The sequence below is a fragment of the Meriones unguiculatus genome, chromosome 15 (assembly GCF_030254825.1).
Source record: "Meriones unguiculatus strain TT.TT164.6M chromosome 15, Bangor_MerUng_6.1, whole genome shotgun sequence".
Lineage (NCBI taxonomy): Eukaryota > Metazoa > Chordata > Mammalia > Rodentia > Muridae > Meriones > Meriones unguiculatus.
Window position 1 is genome coordinate 42,048,704 of NC_083362.1, and position 13,000 is coordinate 42,061,703.

Consider the following 13,000-nt stretch of genomic DNA (forward strand, 5'->3'; position numbering starts at 1 on the left):
ATCCCTGAAAACATTTGTATATGTAACTTTATAAGGAATGAGCAGGCTATTTTAGGAATATATATGTATACATATACATATATGCAATAATAACTAGTAAAAAGTCCATGACCCTGAAGGAGAATGGGAAAGGATAAGTGGGATGGTCTGGAGGGAAGAAAGAGATGGGAGAAATGTTGTCATTATCTTAATATCTCAAAATAAATACATTTTTAAAAGTAATTTGCAGAGACTGATGGACTGTGTATATGCGAAGCAACTGAGGCCCTGAGAAGGTGAGTGGCTACCTCAGCTGGTCCCGCAGGTCACAGGGCAAGGTGACTAGAAGCCAGGGCTTATTACCTCCCTTTCCAAAATAGGTTGTTTTAGACACATGGTGGATGTCTAAAATGGTCCTGGTAGGAGCTATTCCAGAAACAATATATTAAAATTAATCTGATTATATGCATATAAGTTGGAGCTATAATAAATAAGCAAGTGTTCTGCCTTCAACAGTTTTTATATCATGTTGATATCACTGTCCTGAGGTTATAGTTTGTTCTGGAATGAATGGCACAGCATTTGGAGACAGGGCTTTCGAGGAGATAATTACAGCTAAATGATATCAAAAAGGTCCCTAATCTCACAGGACAGAAGATATATCTACAGGAAGAGATGCTTTCCCAGCATGGACTCTTGCTTGCCTGCCCCACCCTTTTTCTCTCTAACTCTTTAGAGAGGACATGCTTTCAAAAATTAGCATACCCCATGTTAAGATTTATTATTATGGCAAATTTATTTATAAAAGCTTATGTTGTATCAGGAATATTTCACATTTATATGTCATTTATAAATACTGTCTCCACCCTATATATATATTGTCTTTTCACTTTCTTGGTAGTTTCCTTTGTGCATAAAAAAATTAATTTTGGTGAAATTCATTCATCTCTTTCTTTCCTTGAGGTGCTGGCGTTTTTGCTTTGTTTTTGTAGAATACCTATATTTAACGAGTAAACTAGGTAATATGCTTGCTAAAGTTTGGATGCCACAGAGAAGCCACAGGAAGGAGAGAAAACCAGTTTTCTTTAAGAGCATTTTGTGAAATGATATCAAGTCCTTTCCAGATGTTGCCGGAAAGGAAAACAGAGTCTACTGTCGTCTTCAACATATATTAAGCCCCGGAGGAAGTTCTCTTGAGTGAACAGGAATAAAGCACAGGTTGAGTTTAATACTTCACATTTTTTTAAGTACTGAAGACAATGTGTCAAATATTGTTCTTGGCACTGAAGATAAACCAGAGAAAGAAAAGAAAAGAAAAAGTAATCTTTCTTATGGGTTAGGAGTTGGCAGATGTTGTGGAAAGCTGGGAAGAGAGCGAACAGGCAAGTCTGAGCTGCTGGGTGGGAGTTGGGTGTTGGGCATGGTCAGTGGAGGCCACACTGACGCTAGATCTGACCAAAGACAGGGGAGTGGCTAGGTCTGGAAGCTCAATATCAAGCGGGAAAGCCCCCCAGACACCCCAAGAGGAAGGGGTATAGGTACCCAAACCAGCCCTTGTGCACCACTGGACTAAAGCTCTAAACTTATCCATGTTAGCATGTGTATATATGAGAATGTAAAAGTCATTCAAATAACAAGTTATTTTGTTATGAACCCTGTTAAATATCCAAAGAACGGTTAGCCACTGTTAATTTCCGATAATCAGGTAGAGTCTGAACAAGGCTAAAAGGTGAATGTATGTGTCGCCCATACACAACAGCATGGATCAGCTGCTCAGTGGCCAGAGAAAAGGGGCAGCATCTGTAATCCCAAGCGACACAGTCTATTAGGCAGCATCCACCTTGCCTGCCTCCTCCCTTTATTCACTCATTCACCACTATTTCCTGAGTACTTGTTACATGCCAAGCACCAGGGAAAGCGGTTGATAAGCAAAAACTGACAGAGCCACAAAGACCGCAAGCAAATGAAACATTGAGAATGTGATAGCCAGGTGATGCTCTGAGCTGTGAAGAATGAGTCAAAGTACTGCTTAATGAGTCTGAAGGGCTAGGGTGGCCTGGGGATGTCTAAGTAATGGCCACAAGCCTTGCATATGACGGGAAGAAAATCTTGCAGACAGCAGGACAATCAAAGGCAATGTTCCTGAGATGAAAAATTCTAGATGCTTCTTAGAGTCAGACTGGCTCAGGATGAAATGCTGCCTTGTTCTAAATCTTTATGTAACTGCAGAATTGATACGTTGAACTCCACCTTCCAAGATCAGGGCTTTGGGGAAGGAATTATGTTATGGGGCTGAGTGCTCATAAGTAGATCAATGTTTCATAAAGAAACCAGAGAACCCTGACCATAAGAACACCATACAAACAAAGAAACAGATTCTTTGTAGACACTGCCACCTCCCAGATTTGGACAGTCTTGGCCCCTAGAACTGTTTGAAATAAAATGCCTAAATTGATAAACCACTTAGTCTAAAAGTTCTTGGTTAAAATATCCCCATTTTCAGGAAGGCAATAAATATAATCCCTGTATTAAGATGATGAAAATGGCAGCAGTTGGTTTGGAAAGGAAGCTGATGAATAATTTGATTTAGAGGCTGTGATTTATTGGGAGAAAGTGAGCCTCAAGGCCATGCTCAGACCTCCAGGTGGGAGGGACAGCATTAGACAGAATGCTGTTAGATTAGAATAGAATAGATGGAAATCTAAACAGAATGAGGCCTCATAGAGAAGCAGGGGCTTCCCTTCAAAACCTGGAGAGGTGCTTCATGAAGATTGAGAACTATATATAAGAGAGAGCGAGCGAGGAAGGAGAGACTAGTGGGGGAAGGGGTATAGAGGAGCCTCCTCAGAGAGCAGCCGTTAGAACACTTCCCTGAGCATTCCAGGAACAGATGAAATAGTAGACTTTTATAAACTTGGGGGGCTGGAGGAAACTTTCACATCACACGATTTAGTACAACACAGTGTTTGTAACAAAGAGCATAGAAAAGCCAGGTAACACCCAGTGGGAGCTTTCAAGTCAGCACTCACTGATTCTTAACAATCTGCTCCAGAGACGGGCGTGGTCTGACAACTTCAGAGTGTAGGATCTGGATGTTTAGAAGTGACCACTGTCTTTTAGGGACAGGCCATGTTCTAACAGGCAGCACGTTCTTCCAATGACCTTAATGCTCTAGCGCCCAGCATAGTTTTATGTCATTTGCTCACTAAACATGGAACCTGTGTCCCCATCCCCAGATGTGGGACATATTCCAGCCAGTTAGTAGAGGTATAGTCAAAAATGGTGGAAAGGTCATACTTTCCAAAGAACAATTTTAGCCTTTCTGTGGCTATGACTTCCAAGTGCAGTGGATGGCTACTTGGATTCAGATTTACATTTGTTAAGGAATTCAAATATTGTGTCTGTAGTGCCTTGAGAAACTAGTTTATTAGTATCTTTTAAATTTTTTATGGTTGTTGTTTTGTTTTGTTTTTCAAGACAGGCTTTCTTTGTGTAGCCTTGGCTGTCCTGGACTTGCTTTGTACACTAGGCTGGCCTCGGATTTACAAAGATCTGCCTGCCTCTGCCTCCTGGAGTGCTGGGATTATTGGTGTGTGTCCCTAGGCCTGGCTAGGATATTTTAAATTTTACTGAGTGTAGCACATGGATTTAGTATAGCAACACATCCCAATTGCTAGGTTAGTAAAAATGAAAACAACTGCATTATTCGTATATAGAAAATGGGATAACGAAAATACTTCTACCAAGTCATTGGAAGAAAATGCACACTGACAGAAAGGAGGAGGACATCCTTGCTTTATTCCCAAGAGGACTTAGAAATATCTTATCCTAGCTCTCAAGCTAGGAATCGTAACACTGCTTAGCTTCATAGTTTTGTTTTCCCTGGAGCATCTATAAATAAATAACATAAACTGATACAGGCACAGTTTATAGAACTACCCGCTTAAAGTTTCCTATCACAAAAAAGGAACTAGATAAGATTAAGATACTTAAAAAAAAAACTGGCTGCAATTTATTCATACTTCAAGATATTCTATATTCCAAAATGGAAGATTAGACACTCAATACTTTAAAATTTCAAGTATTAAAAATTTCAAAATGTACTCTGATCATGGCCTAAGTCATGTCAAATGCCTAATGAGCTTCAACAACACACATCACTGAATGCTCCCTTTTACTCTGTCACTGTCATGATAGTTCTTGCTCTTTTGTAATCACATTTGAATGGTGTGGAATTTTACCTCATGAACCCACAGGCGTTTGATTGCCTCCTTGTTTTCTGCAGTTTCTGGCCTTGACAAGCAAACACCTTGAATGACTCGGGAGAAATCTCGAAGGTTGAACAGGTAGTGAGACTTCGCCGGGGTAGGCAGGAGGTTCTTCATGGCGTCTTTGTACAGAGTCATTGTGCCATTCACAATTTGTGTGGTCAAATCTAGGAAATCATCTGGAAAGTTATAACTTAGGGGGAAAAAGGTAAGAAAAAATTTAGCCAACATAGTAACACTTCATGTAATTAATGTGACATTTTCAATTGTGATTCAATCACTTTGACTTATAAAATTTCCACTTATAATTATAATGCTAGACTTTTTATTTTCAAGATGCTTTCCATTTAGTATTTTATGATGTATCCAAAGGAACCCTAAGAATTCAGCAGGAGCAGTGGGCTTACTGGATTTCAACTTTGTACAGAAGCCCAAACCCACCACGCACAAAGCCAAGTGCTTTGCAACTCTTTGAGTCATTGGCATCTTCCATTTTATACCAATAAGATCCATAAAGAAATGAGTGTTTTCAAAGAAAAAAAAGAGAATAAAAAATTACAAAAAAAAGAATAATAAAAGAGGCAAAATATATGATTAGGGCAGACTGAAATCTAGAGAGAGTTTCCATTTAGAAAGATTGGCTACATTCAACTCCTGGCTTAACAAGAAGCCAAGTGTCTGTCCTGACATCACTGGTCTTGGCAAGAAATAACAATTTCCCAAGAACAGTCATTGTGGGGCCAAGATGGCTGATAGCCAAGTAAGAACGGCTCCATGATACCTGCTCATCTTCTGGGTTAAAACTGAATCCCCAGATCTGTGGGACATTTGCCTAGGGAATAAGCTCAAGTCTGCATTCTAAAATTTGGGCATGGAAACACCCCTGTAGAACCCAAGATTTCTTCCAGAGGGTAACAAAGTCACAATATAAACTGGACGCTTCTTTCCAGCCTTAACTGTACTCAGCTATGAATACTCAAGATAACCACCCAAACATGGACACTCTACAGGGCTAAACTCAGTGAACCCTTTGTGCTATGCCTCACACTGGGGCAGGGGAAGAAGAGAGGAGAGTAACGTCCCCTGTTAATACCTATCTCTGTCTAAGGATGCTTTCACAGGAACATGTAATAAATATTGCTCATTTGCTATGTTTCTAAGAGACTTTATACTTCTTAATGGAACAGAAAAGCTCTGCAGTCTTAGATCACCCACCAGGTCCTTAAATGCCACGTCAAGATTCTGGAGAAGATGGTGAACATGGACTTGTCACTAAACTCGTTGATAGTTACAATATTGAAATGTCTCATGTAGCGAGGAGTTATTGGATTTCGACCACCACCTAAATATTAGAAAGGACAGTTCTTAATAATATTACTAGACTAACACCAGAGTATTTTTTTCACTATTTGGCAGTTTAAAATACCTTGGAAGATGATAAATTCATGGCACACAAAAAGAATTAAAAAGTTAACTGTTCAGGGAGACACTAACATCAAAGCTCTTCCCATTCAAACTTACGATGATGGTTTTCTAATTGAATTACTTGAGTAAATTCAATTCAGTTATTCTATCCTAACTCTTCCTCCACATCTTCATCAATTTCCTGTAAGTTTATAAGTATATGCAGCCACTCTACTGGGTATTTATAAGAATCTGGGGAATAACTTACTTTCATAGAATAATGATCAAAATTCAAAACACAAGACTTGTATAAGCAACTTCACATTTAACATGTCACTTTCCAGAACTGCATCGTATGTAAAGCAAAGAGGGCTGGGATCAAAACTCAGGGGAAAAGACACAGGCTTAACACACTCCAGGCTCTGAGGCTAGCCCTCCCTCAGCCTGACCAACCAAATACGCAGGCAAATAACAGTTACTTTTAGGAGGGATTTTCTCATACGCTCTCAGTAAAGAGGTAATTTTAAAAGTACATAATTTTAGTATATATTGTGCATAAATATAGTCTCTGAAGCAGTATATTCAGAGAAGACTTTTTTTTCCTCAATAGAATGCCAGACTGAAGGCAGAAAACAAAACAATGAAAGGTCTCCAGTTAGCAGAATCAAGCCATTTTATGCATACCAGTATTAGCTCAGTTTTCAAACTTCTCTTTGAAAATGTAAAGGAGACCGATTCCTTTGGGTTCTCACTATTTTAAGCCCTCTCAGCAAACTTTAAATCCAGTTTAAAACTAGTGAGAAGGGGCGTGCCCTAGTGTGGAAGACTATCTCTGACGCACGCTTCATCCTCCAGTCGCCTATTCAGACACAAGCAGAGTGGTGTCTCTCTTTGTCACCAGCTCAGCGTGCATACCTGGGGGGCCCATGGCACACATGATCTGGATGTCCACTAGCTTGATCACAGAGCAGTCTTTGAGGTCATACCAATTCCAGTGATCTAGCCACTGCCTCAGTAGCTCAATGGGAGGCTGAGCCCCGTAGACCTCCCGAGCAGGCATGTTGACGTCGTCTACAAAGACAACCTACGAAAGAAAGGAAAGATTAGAAAATATTAGCACTTAAGCCCCTTGTGGGGGCACAGGCCTATATTCTCAGCACTTGGGGGGCAGAGGCAGATTCTGAGTCTGAGCCCAGCCTGGTCTGTACAGTGAGTTCTAGGGCACCAGGGCTACCTGGTGACATACAGTCTCCAAAAGAAAAAAATACAATAGAAAAGAAAATATTAGCACTTAACATAGAGCCCTACTATGTAAATGATGTTGACAGATTATTAGTCTGTATTCTTACAGTTATTGGGTATATATCTGAGAGGCGACTGTTTCTTTTTCAAACAAGAATGCTATTAGGTTCCTATAGAAATAAGGAGACCTCCTCATTTCTAATATTTATAGGTTGGTGGTTCAAGGCCTACAAATACTCTTACACCCTTTGCTGTTCAATATACTTTTTCCCTTGTGAAACGCTCTGAATTATTAACTAGCAAAGAAAGTTTGTTAGGTAAGCACGGTCTTTGAGTAGTGAAGGCTCAGTTGAGAAAAGAGTTCTTTGCAGAGAAGCATAAATAAGTCATTTGGTAGAGAAAGTTCTTTTTAAAAAAACAAGTATTAAATATACTGAGAACGTTAAGGCAAAATTAAAACCTAATTTTTTAATATCAATATTTTGTTTTCAATTCTAAAGGCATAAAAATATCAAAGGACAGCCACTTAAAGATCCAAGGGCAGTTCAAGTATCCAAGTGGTTTCATTGTAATAGGAACAGGGACTGTCTCTGACATGAACTGATTGGCCTGCTCTTTGATCACCTCCCCCTAAGGGGGAAGCAGCATTACCAGGCCACAGAAGAAGACAATGCAGCCATTCCTGATGAGACCTAATTGACTAGGATCAGAAGGAAGGAAAAGAAGACCTCCCCTATCAGTAGACTTGGGGAGGGGCATGCATGCAGAGGGTGGAGGAAAGAAGGGATTAGGACGGGAGAAGGGAGAGAACCACAGGGGGGATACAAAGTGAATAAAGTGTAATCAATAAAGAAAAAATTAAAAAAATATTTATTCATAAAAAAAACATCAAAGTTGTTCATTGTCATACAAATACCACCATTCACTTTTTTTTATTTTGTTTCTTTTTCTGAGTCAGGGTCTTATGTAAACCAGGCTGGCCTTGAACTCAGTATGTATCCAAGAATTGGATTTCTGACGTCCTTGCCTCCATCTCCTGACAGCTGGGCTCACAGGCTTTTGCCACCACACATAGTTTGCTGCAAATCAAACCCAGGGCTCTGTGCATGCTAGCTAAGCCCTCTACCTGTTATGCTATATTCTCAGCCTGGGAAAAATGTAAATTAAAAATTTGTTGAAAAGAAAAGAGCTAGTGAGATAGAGAGATATCTCAGAGGGCAACGGTGGCTGCTGTCAAGCCTAATGACCTGAGTTTGATTCCAGAATGCATGGTTGAAGTAGAGAACTGTTCCCGAAAGTTGTCTTCTTGTTCCAACATAAGCACACACACACACACACACACACACACACACACACACACACACACACAAATGTAGTAAGTCATTTAACAAAGTAAACAAAGATGCCAATCTTTAGTATAGTGGGTTTCCTTATTCTGATTGAAGCAGCAGATGTAAAAAGTTGTACCACAGACAGAACAAACATGGTGTGTGTGGGAGAAGCCATTACCATTTTCTTGCCTAAAGGAGGGCCAAACACTCCTTTCCTTCTTTTGTCCAATTTCGACATGATGATGTTCTGAGTCTGGGCAGCTGTAGTTTGGGCTGAGAAGTTAACTATCAGAGGTTTGTAGATATCCTTATTGAGTTGATTCAAAAGAAAATTCTGCACAACAGGACATAACAGAAAAGTGAACCACAGTTGAACCATGTTTTGTTGTTTCAGAATAAACACGAAGCATCACTGTTGACAAACTTGAGCTTAGGCTGACATTTCAGAACCATGCAAGAGAAGGAATGAATATGGAACAACAGTTACCATGCCAACAAGGTGTCCTCACCTGCCTAGGTGCTTTGCATGTTTCTGCTCTAAGTTTCATGGCTACATTGATAGTGCACATTGCTTGACACGAAGCAGGAAGGACTGAGGGTTAGCAAGGTTACCTCCAGCCTTAGAGGAAGACAAGAATTCAGCCTATTTTTGTCTCTGAATACACCAGGGTTATTTCTGATATTCATGACCACCTTTGCACTTTCATGCCCAGACATCTTTCTGTATGTTAAACCCAAGTAACAACACTGCATTTCAAACAAAATTCACCAGCAGCCACGTGTTAGGACTGTGGTTCTGCTTCAATATGTGTTCAGGGACAGATGATAGGTAGATACAACTCTATGAAAAGTACTGTTTTTAATACCCCTACAGTCGATTGCCTTGGTATAAACAGCCAAAATGATTCGGACACTAGCATATTCCCTGATGTTTCAGAATGACTAAAAGATGCGATTTAAATTAAGATGACTGAAGAACCAGAAACAAAGACTGTCAAAAGCTGGAGGCATGTGTGATAACTGGAAACCTGGGATGGAAGGCAGTCTGCCAGCAGCACCTTCGTTCCCCTCCTCCAGCTGAGGAGGGCAGCTGAGAGTCCAGCACATCTATCACGGCAGCTGGCGCCACCATAACTGACAGCTGGCATAGTTCAAGAGTCACTGTGGAGAGTCCATCGTCCTGGCAAAGCAACCATCAGAAAAAATTCTGGGAAGTCTGGTTACTAAAGCAGTGTTCAAGAGACATAATGCTCCTCCTAGATAAGTTATTCTTATTAAAAATCAAATGAATGGGACAGCGATTTAGTAACATGAAACAACATCATGATCCAACATAGACAGCCCACCAGAGACAAACAGCTAAGGTTTTTCTTCCTTAACAAAGGCACTTCTTTAACGGGTTTTCTAAAATAAAGGACAATTACTCCCCGAATACTCTTAAATTTCCTGTAATTTAAACAGCAAAATAGTCGAGTATATTTTTAAATTAAACCAGACTTAGGATACCATGCCGGCTTTAATGGATACATTTGTATTTCTACAGTACTCACAATGATGTAAACACTCTTGCCAGTCCCTGTTGGTCCCACGAATATTGAAGGCTTCTCGTGGGTGGTCAGTAAGTTCATGAGTGCAGAGTAACGGACTGTGTCTAGAGTTGGCACAATGATCTCATTAAACTGTACATCTCTGGGAATTGGGGGAGCATCTTCTAATTTCTTTATCCATTGTTCCCATCTTCCTAAGCCCTGTTTACAGTAAACAGCCAAACAGTTAAGGTTATAAAAATAATTTCAAAGGCTCTGTGCTTCTGTGCAGTTGTAGAAGAGATCAAGACATTTGTTTTCTTCTTTAGAACAATTAGCCTCTTGGGCAGAAAGTGAAATTTTATATAAAAAATTGAGCAGAAACTCGGCTTTCATGTGAATAAAGCTGCGATGTCAAGGGTCGGACATCTCAGATGTTCTGAAACCACAGCTGTGACAACCCAGTGATGAATATTGGATTCTCTAATTACACTGACAAAATTTGATGAATCAACGGGCAAAGAGCAAAGAATTTTATTTAATGTTACCAAAAACAGGCTATAATTTCCCTAGAAGTTAACTGTACAGCACTTGACTTTAATGCTTATTTCAAGCAAGGTTTATTTTATGAAAATTTATAAATATAATTTTAAATCATTCATATACACAACTAAATAGTATTAACTACATTCACATTGAATTTTAATATAGTAAGATTTCCCAGTTTGTGATTATCATGAAATAATATTATGCTACTAGTTGCATCCAATTAGTTTAAGAATTTTATAATTTGATTTTTATAGTAAAGTTTCAAATTGTTTTCTCTCTAGAAAGTAATACTGCCTTCCTTATCTAGCATACTGATTTAAGACACATCAGATGCAGACTTATCTTTCCTTGGCATTGCTAAATACCCACAACCAGTCCTCAACTTGTCCTCACGATACTAGACAGCAGATGTTTCATCCCCTTGCTCTTTGCATTGCCCTCCCTGAGCCTAGACCATGGCGTGATGCTCCTCTGGAAAAGACACGGGCTCCCTGAGCACAGTGGTATTTTATTCATTTTGTTATTTCTTCTGGCAACCAGCTATTCATTTAATGAGGACATAGAATTTAGTGAGGGCACTGAATTCACATTCAGTCTAAAAATCATACTGCAGATTTTTCTAGAACTGGTGAGAAAAAACAGTTCTGTTTTATGATCTTGATGATCTACGCAAACATGTATCTTTGGCCTCATGCAGGAAAGAAAGGATTAGCAATCGGTAGCTGGCTGTGTACAGTCATTTGGAGGCTGTAATCTTAGAGAAACCCTGAAGAGCACTGAGTCCCAGTTCTCTCCACAGGAAACATCTCACTCTCTAGTTCTTGTCTCTGGAAATTCCAGGTTTATGGATGAATAATTTGAAATAAAATTAGCAAGTATGTGTTGTCAGGATGTAAAACAAGAATTCCTTGTCGGATGAAGTTAGCAGTACTGTTCATGAGCTATAAAAGTTAAAACTCTTAAAACTTTATCTTAAGGAACTAATCAAATGTGCATACTGTAAGTTGTGTCTAAGATTTTCACCCAAGCAGTATTTATAAAAGTGAAAAACTGAAGATTTAAAAACATCTTGATAGATTTAGGAAGGCTCTGGGAAATAACTCTACTAAATAAACACAAGTGACATGAAAAGTTTTCTCTTTATTAAGTATAAATAAAAAGAGTAGAAATTGCCCATTGATCACAGACCATAGTCCTAATTCTACTAAGTTTATAGATGTTTAAATTATTTCTTATTCCTAAAGTTTTTTCTAAGCACAATGTTTGTGGAAGTTACAACAAAACCAACAAACAGAACTCAAATCTCAAAGTCCCATCTGTTAGGGACTATCCATAGATACATGCATTTCTTTTTTTTTTAATTTATTTATTTATTATGTATGCAATGTATGTTTGCATGTACACCTGCACACCAGAAGAGGGCACCAGATTTCATTTTAAATGGTTGTGAGCCACCGTGTGGATGCTGGGAATTGAACTCAGGACCTTTGGAAGAATATCCAATGCTCTTAACCTCTGAGCCATCTCTCCAGCCCAGGGCTCTGGGCCTGCAATGTACTAATGTAAAGCCTCCAGGAGTTGGCCTTGCACAGCATGTGCTTCATGTTGGGCTAGGTATCACAATGTGCAATTGCATTTAATAGGTAAAATGGCACTTTGGGTATTTATTAGAACTTGCTATCACTGAGCAAAAATGACGTTCGGGAAAATGAGCTCATCCAAGACTGTGCAGGAAGAAAATAACTCCTCTAGGAATGAAACTCAGGGTGCAAGTTACTGCAAGGCTGGCAGACCTTCCCGTATTTCACACTGGATGTTCATGTGAACAGTGAGGGACAAACGACCATAGAGCCCCTACATGCTCTATCGCTGGGCTGGCAGCTACACATCCTGCTTTGGAACTCACCTCTGGGACAAACTGATAATCATAAATTGTTGCCTTATCTGGAAATGGCACTGTTAATGACTTTGTGGATGTTGGATCAAGACCACTCAGCAATTTATATTTATTTCGAGTTAGGTCTGTAATTGGTCCTTCCATTAGCTCTCGGAGAATCTTACTGAATTTCAGACGGTCATCATCTGTACAAGATGCACCGATAGACCAGATCAATGAAAACAGAAAAATGCCCTGCATTGGAGAGATGAGAAGATAGAGTACAATTAGAGAGACACTCTCTCTATCCTTATGACTTAAATCAGATCATCCAGACTAATACCTCTGAGAGCCAATACGTGAGCTACCACGTAATACCAGGTCTTCTAAGGCTTCTATAAAATCTAGTTTTCCCCAAAATGATATCTCATAAAATCTTTAAAGCGATGCAGTGCAAGGCATGAATTCAAGCCTAGGCAAATCTTACAACCATGATTCTAGGAAATCATGTGTTTTAAACACACATTTAAATGTTCTTTAAAGGAACATTGAGGTAACTTCAGGAGGTGAAAAACCAAACATATTTTCATTTCAATTTTAATGCAGATGCCCTGGATTTAAGTAAAACCAATTTCTACTGATTTATTTGAAATGCTTTAATTAATGAACCAGCATTAATTAAATGAACCAGATTTGCCATTCTGAACATATCCTGTTTCCAAAGCAAACTGCACTGAAGACCAGACCTACCAATTATATGACAAAACTCTGCCTGCTTTAAAATCAAGTTTCTTTTTAGGTACCAAGATGAACAATCACAACCAC

At 39.3% G+C, this 13,000-nt stretch overlaps 1 protein-coding gene across 1 annotated transcript in view; it reads right to left on the bottom strand.

Moving 5' to 3' along the window:
- Dnah7 (dynein axonemal heavy chain 7) overlaps positions 1-13,000 on the bottom strand; it is a 253,456-nt gene that overhangs the window by 122,888 nt on the left and 117,568 nt on the right. The window contains exons 35-40 of the mRNA XM_060368356.1: positions 12,206-12,430; positions 9,775-9,972; positions 8,403-8,558; positions 6,567-6,735; positions 5,463-5,589; positions 4,221-4,440 (exon numbers count right to left, since the gene is read on the bottom strand). Of these exons, the coding sequence (XP_060224339.1) occupies positions 4,221-4,440; positions 5,463-5,589; positions 6,567-6,735; positions 8,403-8,558; positions 9,775-9,972; positions 12,206-12,430 (1,095 nt within the window). The remainder of the gene's footprint in view (positions 1-4,220; positions 4,441-5,462; positions 5,590-6,566; positions 6,736-8,402; positions 8,559-9,774; positions 9,973-12,205; positions 12,431-13,000) is intronic.